The sequence below is a fragment of the Xylocopa sonorina genome, chromosome 3 (assembly GCF_050948175.1).
Source record: "Xylocopa sonorina isolate GNS202 chromosome 3, iyXylSono1_principal, whole genome shotgun sequence".
In the NCBI taxonomy this organism is placed as follows: Eukaryota; Metazoa; Arthropoda; class Insecta; order Hymenoptera; family Apidae; genus Xylocopa; species Xylocopa sonorina.
In genome coordinates this window covers 15640125-15654770 of record NC_135195.1, presented here as the reverse complement: position 1 = coordinate 15654770, position 14646 = coordinate 15640125, and the positions used below count along the sequence as shown (strand labels likewise).

The window sequence follows — 14646 nt, the reverse complement described above, 5'->3', positions numbered from 1 at the left end:
CCTTCGCGGTGCGATTACTTCAGGTAATCCTGGTCGCCTCGCGACGATCGACTCTGGTCCTCGACTATCAGCCACGGATCGTCGAGGGTTTCTATCGATGGAGGAAATGAATTCTAAGTAAGATCCTGCGGTGTTCGTAGACGCGAGCGATCGCTGCCTCCTCCTTCGCGTGCGATTACTTCGGGTAATCTTGGTCGCCTCGCGACGATCGACTTTTCTATCGATGAGGGAAACGAATTCTAAGTAAGATTCTGTGGAGTTACGAAGGATAACGAAGGATGTATGCATGGCGCCGTGTCTCTGAGGGGTTTTGAAAAGTTCTCGAAGAGAACGACCGGATAGAGACGTTTTGCGTAGCGGTAGAGGCGATTGCAACGGAGGATTGCTACTCGATTTCGAGTATTAATGTTCGTTTCGCGGACGCGTAAGGGGGACGCGGAAAAATCGGAGCGATTTGCGGTCGAACGGCTATGGGACGGTGAAAAACTCGGCTCGAAACTCGATTTCGAGCGGTAATGCCGACCGCAAATCGTTTTCACTTTTTCCAACGGCGACCTGCAACCTGACTGCGCCACCGGATCGATCTATCTCTTCCCTCGAAAGCTGCACAACGTGAAACGCGACGCGGAGATAGATAGAGAGAGAGAGGGAGAGAAAAAAATCGCCAAGGCAAAGAAGAGAAATAAAATGTTGCGCTTTGACCGTTTTACCGTGCTCGAGCACGCATCGTTGGCTATAACAATCAGTTTGCGATCACGATCGTCTCTGCAGCTTCTACGAACGAAAAAATGACCGCTCGAGAAGGATTAATATTTCGCTGAGAGCACCAATTACAGGGTATAGTGATCGCCGTTCGATCGTCCGGCACGCGTAATTATTCCGCGACACTGTGATTAAATCCTTCACCTGCCCTTCGATTTTCGTTGAGGTTAAACGGCGATCAGAGGCATTCGAAGGTATTACCTTGTAACTGGTTCGATTAAAAGGCCTTTAAAGAGATCGAGACGGTCTCGCGTGTCACCAGGTGACGACGGTCCCTCCCTTAACGATCGCTCGAGATCGCGCGAGCTCGCGTTCTCGACGCGGTCTAGCTGTCAGTGACAAGGACTGAAATAACAGAGACGCATTAGCGTCGCGGATGATCAAAGTGCGAGGACCGACGATAGGCACGCGAGAGACGCGGCGAACGATGGAACGGGACGGAGATGAGAGAAAAGAATGGAAAAAAGACGAAAATAGGAAAGCCACCCAGGCTGTCGCGGCCACGCGTTTCACGCGTACGTTAATGCCTGTCGACCAGCCTGGACCTCGTCCTCTATAATTAGCCTGTATTGTGTTACTCGCGAGCGGATTATTGCGCTCATAAACCGTTCAGAAAGTTTTTCGGTGCGCCCGTCGTTGCGACGAGACGTTTGTTGTTCCTCGTTCACGCGTTAACCTGCTCCCAGCCCTCCTGCTTGTCTCCACCCCGGAACCATCGCCGTTTCACCCTAGTTGCACCGTACTTTCTTCCTTGAACACTCGTGGAAAGACGCTCGTAGTTCGTGGTGTTCTTACGATTAACATTTTTCAGTTAACTGTCAAGCGTAAGATGAAGTTAAGATTAAACAATGTCAAGCTAAAAAAACGATATTCAGAAACGAAATATTTCTGAAATAACACTTGGAAGGCCTGGAATGAAGCGATATCGTTATCTCTCGAGGTGACGCGACACTCTTTGGGTGCCACGTAACAAACGACGCGGCAGAATGTTCGTAAACCACGGCGATCCGTGCAACAATCCTCGTTCGTAGCCTCGAACAGGATCAGTCGGCCGCGAGTCGACCGCAAGCGACGAGGTCCACGGCCGTCGAGCGTCGAATGATACTTTGCGGACGTTCGTACAAGCCCAGGGGGTGTTTTTTTTCCTTTTTTCTTTTTTTTTTTTTCTTGTCGAAGCGCGGCGGTTACGCACGACCGGGCATGTGCGCCACGCGCCTTCGATCCAATTTAGCCTGGCCTCTCGTTCACCGTCCCGTCTCTTTCTCTCCGCATCGGCGAACTCCCCTCTTTCGTACGGTCGCGGATAACGGGGAACGAGCCGATCCACATTTTAACCCTTAACGGTCCGCTCTGTTCCCTTTCCAGCCGCGTGTCGACCCGCGAATTAAACGCTGGCGAAGTGTTACGCTCGCGTCGTCGCTGAATTCTAATCGATTCAGCTTCTGGATCTTGCATACGTGTTTCAGATAGCACTGTGCAACTTTCGTGCAACATTGTACAAATTTATAGCGGATGGAATTTCGAAAAACGAAATTTTTCTTTAATAGTCGGTGCCTGATGCTGACGCAGCTGGAGTGTTGCTCGTGAAACCTTGTTAGTTACTCGTTAGTCGACGAACAACTCGTGATTAGTGTCGATCGAACGAAACAGTTGACTCGCGTTCTTCGACGATTTGATCGCGTTTGCTACTAGTCAGAGGGTGGGAGAATTTCAGATCGGTTTAGAAGACTCTCCAGCGTCGAAATCTGCATCGATCGATATCGAATGGTAGCGATACTCCGAATCCATAAAATATCTACGCGATACTCGATACTGGTAGAACCACTGGAACGACTGTGAACTTTCTGCGCACTTTATACGCGCTGGGTTCCAGATATTTCGTTTAGAAAACGGTTCGAGGTGTTTCTAAAACGTTGAAACAAGTCACGCTATAGATACTTTGTTCCGCGTACGTATAGCGATGGGATTAATTCGAAAGGTGCAGCATCGCGCAATTGACTGGATGAAATATTTGTTACACAACTGATAAGGTGGTGCGAGCGTGGCAGCGACGCTGAAAAGAAGCTCCGCGCTTCCTCGCTACGCACGCCAGCTTAATATCGCGTGACTAATTGAGGTGAATACCAACAAGTTCACCTTGCGATTATTAACCCAGAGGGACGGCCGTGCCACAGGCTGGATTCTAGATCTGGATGGCCTGCGGAGCCGCCACGGTTTTTACGCGATCGTTTCGCTATGAATTTATAGTCACTCGATTCGTGTAACGATTATTTTTATAGGCAGAGATGTCCAGGGGTTAACTAGGGTTAAATTTTATCGATTTCTCGCGGTAAAAGATGGCAGGTGGTATTGGTCGAGATAGTTGTAAATATCAGATGCAGGAAATACACCGTGGGATATAAATATTATTACGAAAATCAGTTATCCCTTCTTCGATTTAATTTCGAACGTTGCTAATCCGCGCAACGACGCGTATTATACCAGTCGTTTATTTTAAAACTGGCGTAAAGTCGCTGCGCGAGTATTCTCTCGCGCGCAAATTACTCACCGCTACACGCGCGCGATGCGCGACGAATAAGGACGCAATTTTCTAGACTGAATCGACTGATTTTAACGCGAACGTTTGTTATATTTCTGATCTGAGCGCGGCCTTAAAAGAACCTGTAATCAGTCGCGAGTAATTTGCATAACTCGTGAAACGTACGCTGAAACAGGTACGCTCGAAGCTCGTGTACGATCTTGTTCCACTTGTCCAGAATCGAAACGATCGTAAAGCAACGCGACTCTGCGACTACGCAGGTATATCTAACTCGCTAATCTATCGATAGCTCTGGACCAATTTGCGTTATCCTTTTGGGATTGCGATATCTCCAAGGACGACGCGCAACCTTGCAAGGACGCGATGATCCACGTCAACTCAACTTTTGCTTGAAAAAAGACGAACGTAGAAGAAAAATGGAAAATCGAACGAGAGACGCGAGTATCGCAGGTCAGTTTCAAGCAGGTTAACTCGCGCGACGCTCGCGCGTTCGCCGCGCGTCGGCGCCGAGCGTCTTCTGGCCGGGATATCCTGCAATTTCGCGCGATAAATTAGTCATACGATCGTAGAGGAACGCGTTGCTAAGTGCCACGGAGTGGCGTGGATTAATGACATTTTCCATGGAATTAATACTTTGTATTCGGTGCGCGTTCGATAATGATTACGGCGATGTAATTATGCGCGGCTGGTCTCGCGAAATAACCGCGTGATTTATGTGCCCGCGCGCGATCGAAGGAGTCCGTCGAGAACCTTGACATAGAAATAAACCTGGTACATTTTATGATAATCCCAGCGCGCGGACCGATTAGCATGTTCAACCGTGTTATTCCTTGCGAAGCAGGTTTTACGACCGTTGACGATTAGATGGATGAGACGCGCGACGCCTCGACTTTCGAACAGGACTCTCCGCGCGCGCGGCATTGATTGACTTTGATTTATCGAAGCTACACGGTGTCCAGTGAACACGATACTCTCTGCGCGCGAGGAATAAAATAACGGAACAATGGTAACCGCTCGAAATGTATAGTAGCGACGCGATAAGCTGAAAGGAAGGTAATGGTAACATAGTTATAAAATGGCGAACGTACAGGGTGGAAGGCAGACGCGGGGCTTTGTAACGGCGATAGTTCCGCGGGATACGGGATAGAGTTACGCAGTTAGGGGGACGAAGGCAATTCATTAATCGATATTATGCTGTTCGATGCACGAATATCAGGAACAAGGGTGCTGTAATTGATATTACTCGCGTATATGGATACGTTCCGTTGATATCCAAAGTACCATTCGACTCGTTTCGGTAACTATGATATCCATATCGAGGCAACGCAAGACTGTTCCAATTCCCTCGCGAGCACATACGATAACTATAATAATTACCGTACCAAAGAACACTTGAATACAATAAGCGACCACTCCGTTACATCCCTTGAAAATACCATTCCATCTCGCGTGAAACGCTGTCGATCTCGAAAGAAACGCAGGTAAAAGGACGCAGGTAAAGGAATTTCGTAGAGAGAAGGTTTCTAGGCAGTGGAACGCGAGCTAGCGAGGCGGTTCCACGAGATGGAAGAAGCTCGACGAACGCGCTGAGCGCGGCGGAAGTGGAGGGACTACCGGTAGCGGGCAGGCTCGTTAAGCTTCGTGGCTGGCGAGCGGAGAATGACAGTCCTGGGCGGCGGTGTGGGACCCGGCGTGGAAGCGTGTGTTCGCGGGTAATAAAGTCGCTGTACGTCCGAGCAGAAGTGGGTTTTGTCCTGTACCGATAATGGCGGCACTTCATCAAGCTTCCTCCGAGTCTGACCCCTCTTCCTGCGGGACACACGTACCACGGTCCTTCGCCGCGCGTCCTCCGTCCCGCAGGAGGCCATCTGTTTCGTCATTACCGGCAGGCAGTAAACCACCTCCCCACCCTGCTCCCGCCGTCCACGGTTCGCCTCGGGTCTTGGCCATCGTCCACGTCCCACGGGTGATACATCGTGTTTTCTTATTTGCCGGACGTGCTGCGGGAAAATCGTCCGAGAAAATCGAGTGATTTGTCCGGGAGGTGTTAATGGCCAGTCGTATATACCCTCTCCTTGAGCAGCCTGTTTCCGTTTCCTCCATCTTCGTCTGGCGCGTACAGTTGGACACCGTCGGTCGCGTTCCTCATCCTCGCGGCTTCTTCGAGGTCGAGTCACGTAGGAACCGTGGTCGCGAGTCGTGTCGAGATCGTGTTGGAATGATTCCCCGCGATTTACGTGCGACTGTGTTGGACGTGGATCACGTGGATTCGTTGTGTGCCCGTTGTCCGTCGTGGTACCAGCGTGGAATAGCGCCTCGTAATCGGAAACGGAATAATTTCTGGCTATCGCGGATATTACGAACTCGATGCTTCGTACACTATTGCCTCTCGTCCGATTTCGAGTATAACTCGTTATTAATCTCGCGTAGGCTCGAAAATAGAGCGAGTCATCCGATGAACCCTCTCGACCGGCTATTTCGAGGTGGACGACGACAAGTCTTTGGTGCTCGGTTAGCGTAACGGTGTTACGCGAGTCGGTAGCGCGATGGAAGCCGCGGAGGAAAGAAAAGGGGCTACGTGCCGCGTATACCGTAGCAGAAGAATATCTTCGGGAGCCGTGAACCTGTCAATAAGGTGGATTCCTCGCCGCTTCTTCGGTAGTGATGGCCTAAAAGAAGCTGCCGCTCGCGCAGAGGCGACGCAGAGGGCCAGAAGGAGACACAACCGGTCGAGAGGGTGATAGGCGAAGTGGATGCGGCTGCGATCTTGGAAGCTTTCTCTCTCTCTCTCTCGCTCACTTTCTCACCCTCTTTCAGCCGGCGTGACTTGCAGCTCGATTTCTGGCACAGGAGAGCCTCGCTGATGGATGCTGTAGGTGCTTTTCTTCGAATGCCGTATCGGGACGCGGGAAGATGGCCGCGCGAGCGCGCTAGTCATTAGGCGGTATCGCGCGAGAGATCGTTAAGGGGGCAGCCTGTAAAAGGAACGCCGTGACGGGGACCAGGGCCCTCCGACTCGCTTCCTCTTCGCGCTGGTAGGCGATCAACCTCTCTCCCGATACTTTCTATCGCTGCGACGTTATGTAATTACCGCCAATGAAATACACGTCGATCGACGATACCCCTTTCGACCTCGAGTAAGAACCACCCCCTCGTCGTGGACGATGCTGGTCCGTTCGAACGACGAAAAGTAGCGCGTCTGTCTTTGTCGCCAATATTGTCGCAGTGGAAACACAGTTTCAACCCTCGTTTTCAGAAAATGTTCACACGTCCTTTAAATTGGAGCAACTTTTTCAATATTTCATAGTGGAAGGATCGAATGCGACTTAGAGTTGTTCTATGAGAGTCGATTTCTCTCTGAATTCGATACACGGATCCATGCTTCAACGCCTCGTCGATTTTGCTACCCCCTCGTCGCTTGGTTCTTCGATTATAAACGCAGCTCGTGACGGAAGCACGATCGAAACCCGATCGTTCATCGCGCGATACGGTATAATTCACCGGACATAATCACCCGTTAATTCCTCGAGCCACGGACAAAGGACGCGTCTGGGTATTAATACAAAGTTACCGTGGCGGCGGTGAACCGATCTTTCGAACCTGCCAGCTCTCATCCGATCGTTTTTGCTGCTCTTCGAGCCGGTTGCGATTTTACTCGCGTCCTAGATGATCATCGCGCGACTTACAATAGCCAGCAGGATAAATAGAGAGTCTGATCTCGTTGAAAACTGTCGTTTCTTTCGAGCACGAATGATATCGAGAAAAAAGTGCTGCGTCGAAAACTCTTGCAGTGTCGCTTGAAATTTCCAAGTTTGCAATTCCGCTTCGTGCATGCATCGCGATCAGCGATCGATAACCGACGACAGCGACGCGGAACTGTCGCTGACCCGCGAAACCAGCCGTAATCCGTCGTCGAGTAACGTCGTGGCCATTGTGCGGCCATCAGCGGTCGACGTATCGAGAAATAAACCGCTGGCTGGCGGGCATCGGTCGTCGGCCGCCGCGTGACAAGAGGCGTAATTACGCTAAACGATTCCCGAGGAGGCTCGCTAACGATTGTAAATGCGGTGGCAAGAAGGATGGCGCGCCTCGACTCCGTCCCGGAGCACCTTTCAAGAGGCCGTTCCACGTCCTTGCCTCGTGTGAATCGCCAGATTAGCCGACTCACCGCGACCGGCCGTTCTTCTGCCACGAATCGGCACCGGTTCACGCTGGACGACTAATGGAACGGCCACTTTTCGACACGCTTTTCTTTGCTACGCCCGTGGCGGCGCGCTGCTCCTGTCGAAGTTTACGGACCCTCGATAGACGCGACTGCCTCGTCGTATCGAAATGCGAGACACTGGCTCTGCATTGGTATTTATCGATCCAGATTTCTACTGAGGCTTGTGAAAACAAAAAAAAAAAAAAACACGAAAATATCGACAGAACATTATTGTTCCAGATCGTTAACTAACGTCTCAGCTTGGACGTTTACGGACCCTCGATAGACGCGACTGCCTCGTCGTATCGAAATGCGAGACACTGGCTCTGCGTTGGTATTTATCGATCGCAATTTACAGCGAAGCTTTTGAAAAAACGAAACACGAAAATATCGATAGAACGTTATTGTTCGAGATCGTTAACTAACGTCTCAGCTTGGACGTTTACGGACCCTCGATAGACGCGACTGCCTCGTATCGAAATGCGAGACACTGGCTCTGCGTTGGCATTATCGATCGCAGTTTATATCGAAGCTTCTGAAGAAACGAAACACGGAAAATATCGATAGAACGTTATTGCTCGAGATCGTTAACTAACGTCTCAGCTACGCTTGGACAAGAGCGTTATTAACACGCCGTTCGAAATTCGTGACAATTGACTCGTTCGTTAAAGGGTGCGTTGCAGTTCGATGGCTCTTGTGCAGGTACGCGCAAGGTAGAGACACGCGAGCGACACGGTCGATCGTAAATCGACGCGCCGCCATATTACTCAACGCGGCGATTTACGAGGGCCGCCGATAAATAACGTCGCGACTAATCGAGGGGAGCGAGGGACGCAGCGAGACGCAGAGGAGTGGCGAACTTCTCTTCTCGATCGGTCCGATTCAGCCGCTGGTGGAAGCTCCATTAGCTGACTTTAATTACGACCACGACCAAAGATCGTTGTCGCGCGCGGCGAACAGGATGGGCGCTCGGCTCGATAGAACGCCCTCCGCGGTCGATCATTCATCATCCCGTAGGCAATTATCGTAATTAATATCGCCGGCTTGGCAATGGTACGCGCGCGGATGTCGTGCCAGCGATTTTTCTTCCGGTATCGGTCTACCGCGTCCGTTTCGCAACTGCTAACGCGCTCGCTATTACAACCGCTCGTTCTCCACTTCTTTCGTTCGTTCTTGATCACTCGTTGCCAATTACGCGTCTCGCGCGTGTCACACGGAACGAGCACGATACGCGCGGTGTTCTGAGAATTGAATCGCCACGTTGGCTCTCGGAAATCTGTATCAAAAGCCGTGGACAGCGGATAACCGCGAGTGGCGCGCGACGAGACGTGATTTAAATCAATCGATCAATCGCGACGCGACGACTCTGTTGAAACAAGTTTGCCTTTAATTGCTCGCGGCCAAAACGTGTTAATCGACGCGCTGGCAGAGTCGCGGAGATGGTCGAGCCACCGCGGGGCGTTTCGTCCTGAGAGACAGGGAGAAAGGAGGAAAGGGGGAGCCGTTTACATCGACGGTGGCATTTTATGAACCGTAACCAGGAAACAAATTAAACGATGAGAAAAATCGGCGAACCGGTTCCAGAGCGTAGTCGGTCTTTTAACGGACGAGCAAAAAGACGCGGCCGCCGCGTGATTTATTCGTTCCGGTCGGTCGTTTCGCGTAAAACGGGCAAATTTATAAACGACGCTGCCAACTGTCGTCGTGCCAGTGATATCCAGTGATTAGAACCGCGTTTTGCTCGTGCCGCATTGACGATCGTTGTTTGAACGAGCGCGATCCGAGGAACTAGAACGAGGTAATGGGCGCTGCTGTGTTTGCTCACGGAGACGGGGGTGACGCGTAACCGGGACAAATTACGATGTTTTACCCGCTCCTCGAGCTATTCAGCTGCTCTGTTTCTCGCTTGTCTGCGTAACGATATATTTATTCGTTAAAACACAGTTGCAACATGCAACGAAAAATAGCAACAATTTCAACTTTTTCATTTCGATACGAAAGCAAAAAATCGCTATCTAATACTCTCACTTTCACAATACTGTCAAATTCTTAACTCGCCTATTAATAAAAGGATAAAGAATCAAATATTCGTTAATCCGCGCCACTAATTAATACTTCCATCGCCTGTACATCGTCTCTGAACGCGCAGCCTCGCCAACGAGAGGGTTAAATCACACCCCAGCGTCGCAGTTAGAGGTTACGAGGAAATTGACTGTAGAATGTCCGGGAGCTTACGGGTCAAGCGGCAGACCGTGCAATAACATTAATCCGGGACGTCCAGGCGGTGCCAGAAGGTCCTCTCCTCGCTGACCGCGAGGAGGAATCCCCGACGGTCGAGTCGCGCTCGATGGATCCTCTTCTAAAGCAACAACGTCCCGTGAAACGGACGCCATCCCCTGGTCACGAGCAGTCCCGACTCCGTCGCGGTCTGTCCCTAGACGGGGATGCGGTCTCACCCCGAGCCACCCTCCACGGTCGCCTCTGTAATTTTAATAAGCCATATTACGAGCTCCTGGCTACGGAAACGGCTTCCTTTTGTGCGGGGACCCAGCGAAGGACGATGTCTTTGGGGATAAATTCCTGTTTCGGTTAAACGCGAGCTTCGCGACGGCTACCTCCTCGAGGGTCGCTTCGAATAACGCGTTTCCTTCTTCTCGAACGATTGAAGTTATTGATTTTAATCGCAATAAGAAAAGATTGATACTGTGTCGAGACTATGTTGAACAGATGACACTTGTTTGCAATTGAGAGTTCGCGAAATATCCGACCCTGTGTCGCAGTCGTTGTTATACGGCGGTGTACGACAGCGAGAAGAGGAAAATGAGAGCGCAATTTCGAGGGTCGACAGCGATTTGATTAACGGATTAGGCGTTCGTTATTCCTTGTGGAGGGGGTCGTTTGGAATAAATGGGATATCGCTTTAATGAATTTCCAGCGGAACGTCAGGAGGCGTCATCCCCAGCGCAGAAGGCGGCTGGCCCCGGGGATTAAGCGGAGCAATCTGCGGCATTTTTTTTTCTCCTTTTTCTTTCCTTCTCGCAAACGACCAGATTTTTATGCCTAATTAATCGCCGCGATGGATCCTGCGGGGGCGGCCCCGGATTACTGGTGCAGGGGAGGGCTTCACCCGCGATACACCGCGTACTTTCACGGTGGTGATTTGTGGCGCGCGATTACGAAACGATGTGCCCCCCCTCCTAATTAGATTTCATAGAAAGTCCCGCATTAAATCGTCGATTAGCTCGGGACGAGATCGTTATTAATTCTAATCCCTGGGGATGATCGGTTGGCGCGTGTAAAACCGCGCGACAAGATTCATCGTCGAGGGTAAACACGAGCCTCAGCGTCGCTCTGGTCGCGCGCGAGCGTGAACCAGCCTCGATCAGCCGCTCGTTTATTCGCTCGAGCTCGAAACAACCAAATATCGTTGCACTCGCACGAGACACGGTGCGAATTTTATTATCGCCTTGGTCTGCGCGACGAAAGCATAGCTGGAGTAAACACGCTTGGAGTGGAGGAGGAAGGAGCAACCAGCGTGCGCGTATATTGCATTTATCAATGGCGAAGGCCAGTTTGTTGCCGCTACCGGGTAGACACGGCCGGTAGCCGAAGCGAGGAAGCTGCAGAAGCCGAAAGTTTATCCGCGAAGTTTCGAGTGCAGGGCCGGTTGATTTATCGGGCTCATTACTGCCAGGGAATAAGGGAGGGCTACAGACAACAGCCACCCCAGCGGCGTGTTTTACAAGACGGCATTAATTGCTCGAATTAAATATGCACCTCTCTCCGTGGCGTAATTTATTTCGGTTTCCTTAAGCACTTTAAGTCGTCGGGGAGACTCGCCGCGCGGCGCATCGCCGACGCTTTCCACGGACGTTAATAATGGCCCCGTTGGATATTAATTGACGCCGCCGGTGGAAAAAGGCAGCTACCGCGGTACGCTTTAATCTTGGCCGCCGACCTCGACGATCAACCGATCCGGATTCATTTTTGAGGGATACACTCGCCTGTCCAAGGGTTTCACTTTCGACGCGGACGCCGTTTCGGTGAAAGTTCGCGGGTGTCGCGACGCGGGACAATGGTCGCTGGATTTTCGAGCGCGAGCTTTTGGGTTCGATGTGAAAGGGGTGGATTTTTCGAGACCGCGAGTGGTAATTTTATTTAGGTTATTTCTAAGGCGTTTGGTTTTGGATTTGATAGAATTTGAAAGGGGTGGATTTTTCGAGACCGCGAGTGGTAATTTTATTTAGGTTATTTCTGAGGCGTTTGGTTTTGGGTTTGATAGAATTTGAAAGAGAGTGGATTTGTCGAGACTGCAAGGGATAATTTTATTTAGATTATTTTTGAGGCGTTTGGTTTTGGATTTGATAGAATTTGAAAGAGGGTGGATTTGTCGAGACTGCAAGGGATAATTTTATTTTTATTATTTCTGTCTGGTTTTGGATTAGCTAGAATTTGAAAGACAGCAGTGAACGAGTACTTCGTATTATTGGGATTAACGAGAGATGATCATTAAACTGAGAACTTTGAACTGATTTCAGAAACGCGTTGGACGAGGAGGAACGAGCCCAGAAAGCCCTCTACCTGTTGCAAGCGCGGGACCGTCGAATCGCTTTCCTTGAAAAACGCGTGGTCGAACTGGAAGGCGCCGCAGCGAATTTGCACGAGCTCGCCCTTCGAGGCTCCTCGAGGGCTGCTTCGTCGAAGGTTAACGAAGAGATCGTGTCTTCCTTCTGCACGAGCGAGAAATCTTGCGAAACGAGGATAATGGACAAGTGTAACGATTCGACGATGAATCGCGACAGCGTTACGAACGATCGATTGTCAGTGCCTCGTTTGCGATTGTCGAAATCGTCCACGTCGACCTCGGAGAGAGACATCTTCGCCACGGCGATCGACTTTGCGCTAGAGAAGAGAAAGCGTTTCGCTTCGAACACTACTGTGTCCAGCGAGAACTCTGCTTCTTCGAAACTGAGTGGTCGCAACGAGAAATTTCATGCGAAAACTGAGAATCGCGCAAGGGAAGAGAAAATCGCGACTGTGGACAATCTAGACTCGACTAGTGCCTTAGAGAAAAACGAAGAAGCAGCTTTAAACGATCGAAAGGGAAATATTACTGTTAACGAAGTAATTTCTGAGAGCTACTCAAAACTGTCGACTGAAAACGATAAGACGAAGGTTCGAGGTGCGCGACGAGGTAAAAAACGGAGATCAAACGTTCCAAGATCGTCTTCGAGCGTCCCGTGGATTCGCGCGAAGCATCACTTCCGCAGAAAGCTTCGAGATTTCGAATCGAAACCGACGAAGCTCGTCGAAGAGGCGTCCGTTGGAGATGGTCGTCGAACGCTCGCAGTATTCGGGTGAGTGGAACTTCTCTTTGCGCTCTTAATTACGTAGAATCAACAAGGATCGCGTAATCGCGCGAGAGTTCAGAAGAATTCGGTCGAGATGGAAGGAGAAGGCGAGGTTGGGAGACACTGATCGATCCGGTAAGGCACGATCCGGTAGAGCTTCGCAGCGGCACGTAGCGGCCGATTTTTCCCACCGGTCTGGTCCGCTTCTACAGAACGAAAATGCATGTAATTAGCTGAAATTGATGTTGAACGCGAGCACGGCCGCAATTTTAATCGGCTGTCGTATGATAATTACGCGAGCGGCGGGCCTGGCGCAGCCCCCGACGACCCACGCCGGATAAATCATCTCCCGTGCTCTGGCTAGCTCGCGCGCCATCGAGAGCCCCGCGAACGATTCCCAGGTATTCATTTACTTCGTATTAATCAATGCGTGAAATTGATTACGGCTAGTCGGGGCCAGTAACGAGGGTTGCCCTGATCATCGACCAGCCGGGGAAACTCTCGACTGGGAAACAGGCGATCCTCCCGCGTCGACCGCGCGGAAGGGGTGCGACGCGAGCAACCCTCTAAATAAATTCGTTTCCGTTTAAAAGGCTAGCAACTATCCTCGATACGCTTCGTCGATGACGCAAACAATTCCTGAGAGATCGATAATCACTGTTTTTCAACGACTCGTACACCCTGGTGCAGATCTTTCTTTAAGTCGATTGAAAAACGTGGAACATCCCCTGATTTTTGAAATTAGAATTTTAAAAAAAGGAGCAAGGCACGTTCCATCGAAACGCTATCGAATCGAGCACGATTACGGGTGGCAAACGGAGCTGGTGTCGCAACCGTGGATCGCGGTCGATCGTCGTCACGACTCGACAAAAGGGACGCTCCTTGAATCGCGGTGCTCGCCGCGATCCGGTGTACGAGATACACGCCGGTCGAGTGACGAAACCGTGCCGTTTCGGACGCGTCGTGACAGCCAATAATTCGACGACCTTTGACATTGGCCGCTCGTGGTGCCGTCCCGGAGGAATCCCGTTCGGGGAGCAAGGGTTAAGTAATTGTCGGGGATCGCTGCGACAACGTTGCGACAGAGGAGCCAGGCTCCTCTCTCTTTCTCTCTCCTCCTGTGAAAGCGAGCCTCTGGTTGGAAGAGACATCGACTGGCGAGAGCGTTGGTCAGCGATGCCATTCGTTTACTTAATCTCATCTTCTATTACTTCAATGTAAAAATAATACAATTTCACAAAACGATAAATTCCTGATTTTTCCACAGAACTTATCGCAAACCAACGAAAACAGATAATTCATAAAATTGTTAAACTTGTCAAAATTCCACGCGGACCCCCAGAAAGGATCTAAAACGAGCTGCAGAAGGGTCTCGCCAGCAACGAAAAAAAAAAAAAAAACTAGAGGAACCGTAAAAAGGACGATCGCGATCCCCGGGTGGTTCCTCGAAGCGACGGTCGCCTAAACGCCAGGGTCGTAACATAAATAACGTCCTTACGAGTCGCATAATGGAACAATTAAACGATGCGCGTGTCCGAGTCGGAAATTGGTGGAGGACCGGTCCGCCTTATTTACATTATCACCTGACGAGGCTGGGCCCAGGGATCGTCGTGTGCTGGCGACCACGCGCTGCCCCCGATATATCTTTATAGCGTCGCGATAGACGCGATGCGTCGGTTGTTCGAGCGTTATCGCGGCGGTGGAGAACTGTGGCCAGGGTGCCTCGCAATTAATCCCCCGGTTTGCCCGAAATTCGGCCGGTCGGTCGAGTTTTCGAGCGGCGGCGCGCT

At 50.8% G+C, this 14646-nt stretch overlaps 1 protein-coding gene across 1 annotated transcript in view; it reads left to right on the top strand.

The window, feature by feature from the left end:
* Positions 1-14646, top strand: part of LOC143422370 (uncharacterized) — a 145996-nt gene that overhangs the window by 2518 nt on the left and 128832 nt on the right. Inside the window, exon 2 of the mRNA XM_076892944.1 lies at positions 12044-12680. Coding sequence (XP_076749059.1) covers positions 12044-12680 — 637 coding nt within the window. The remainder of the gene's footprint in view (positions 1-12043; positions 12681-14646) is intronic.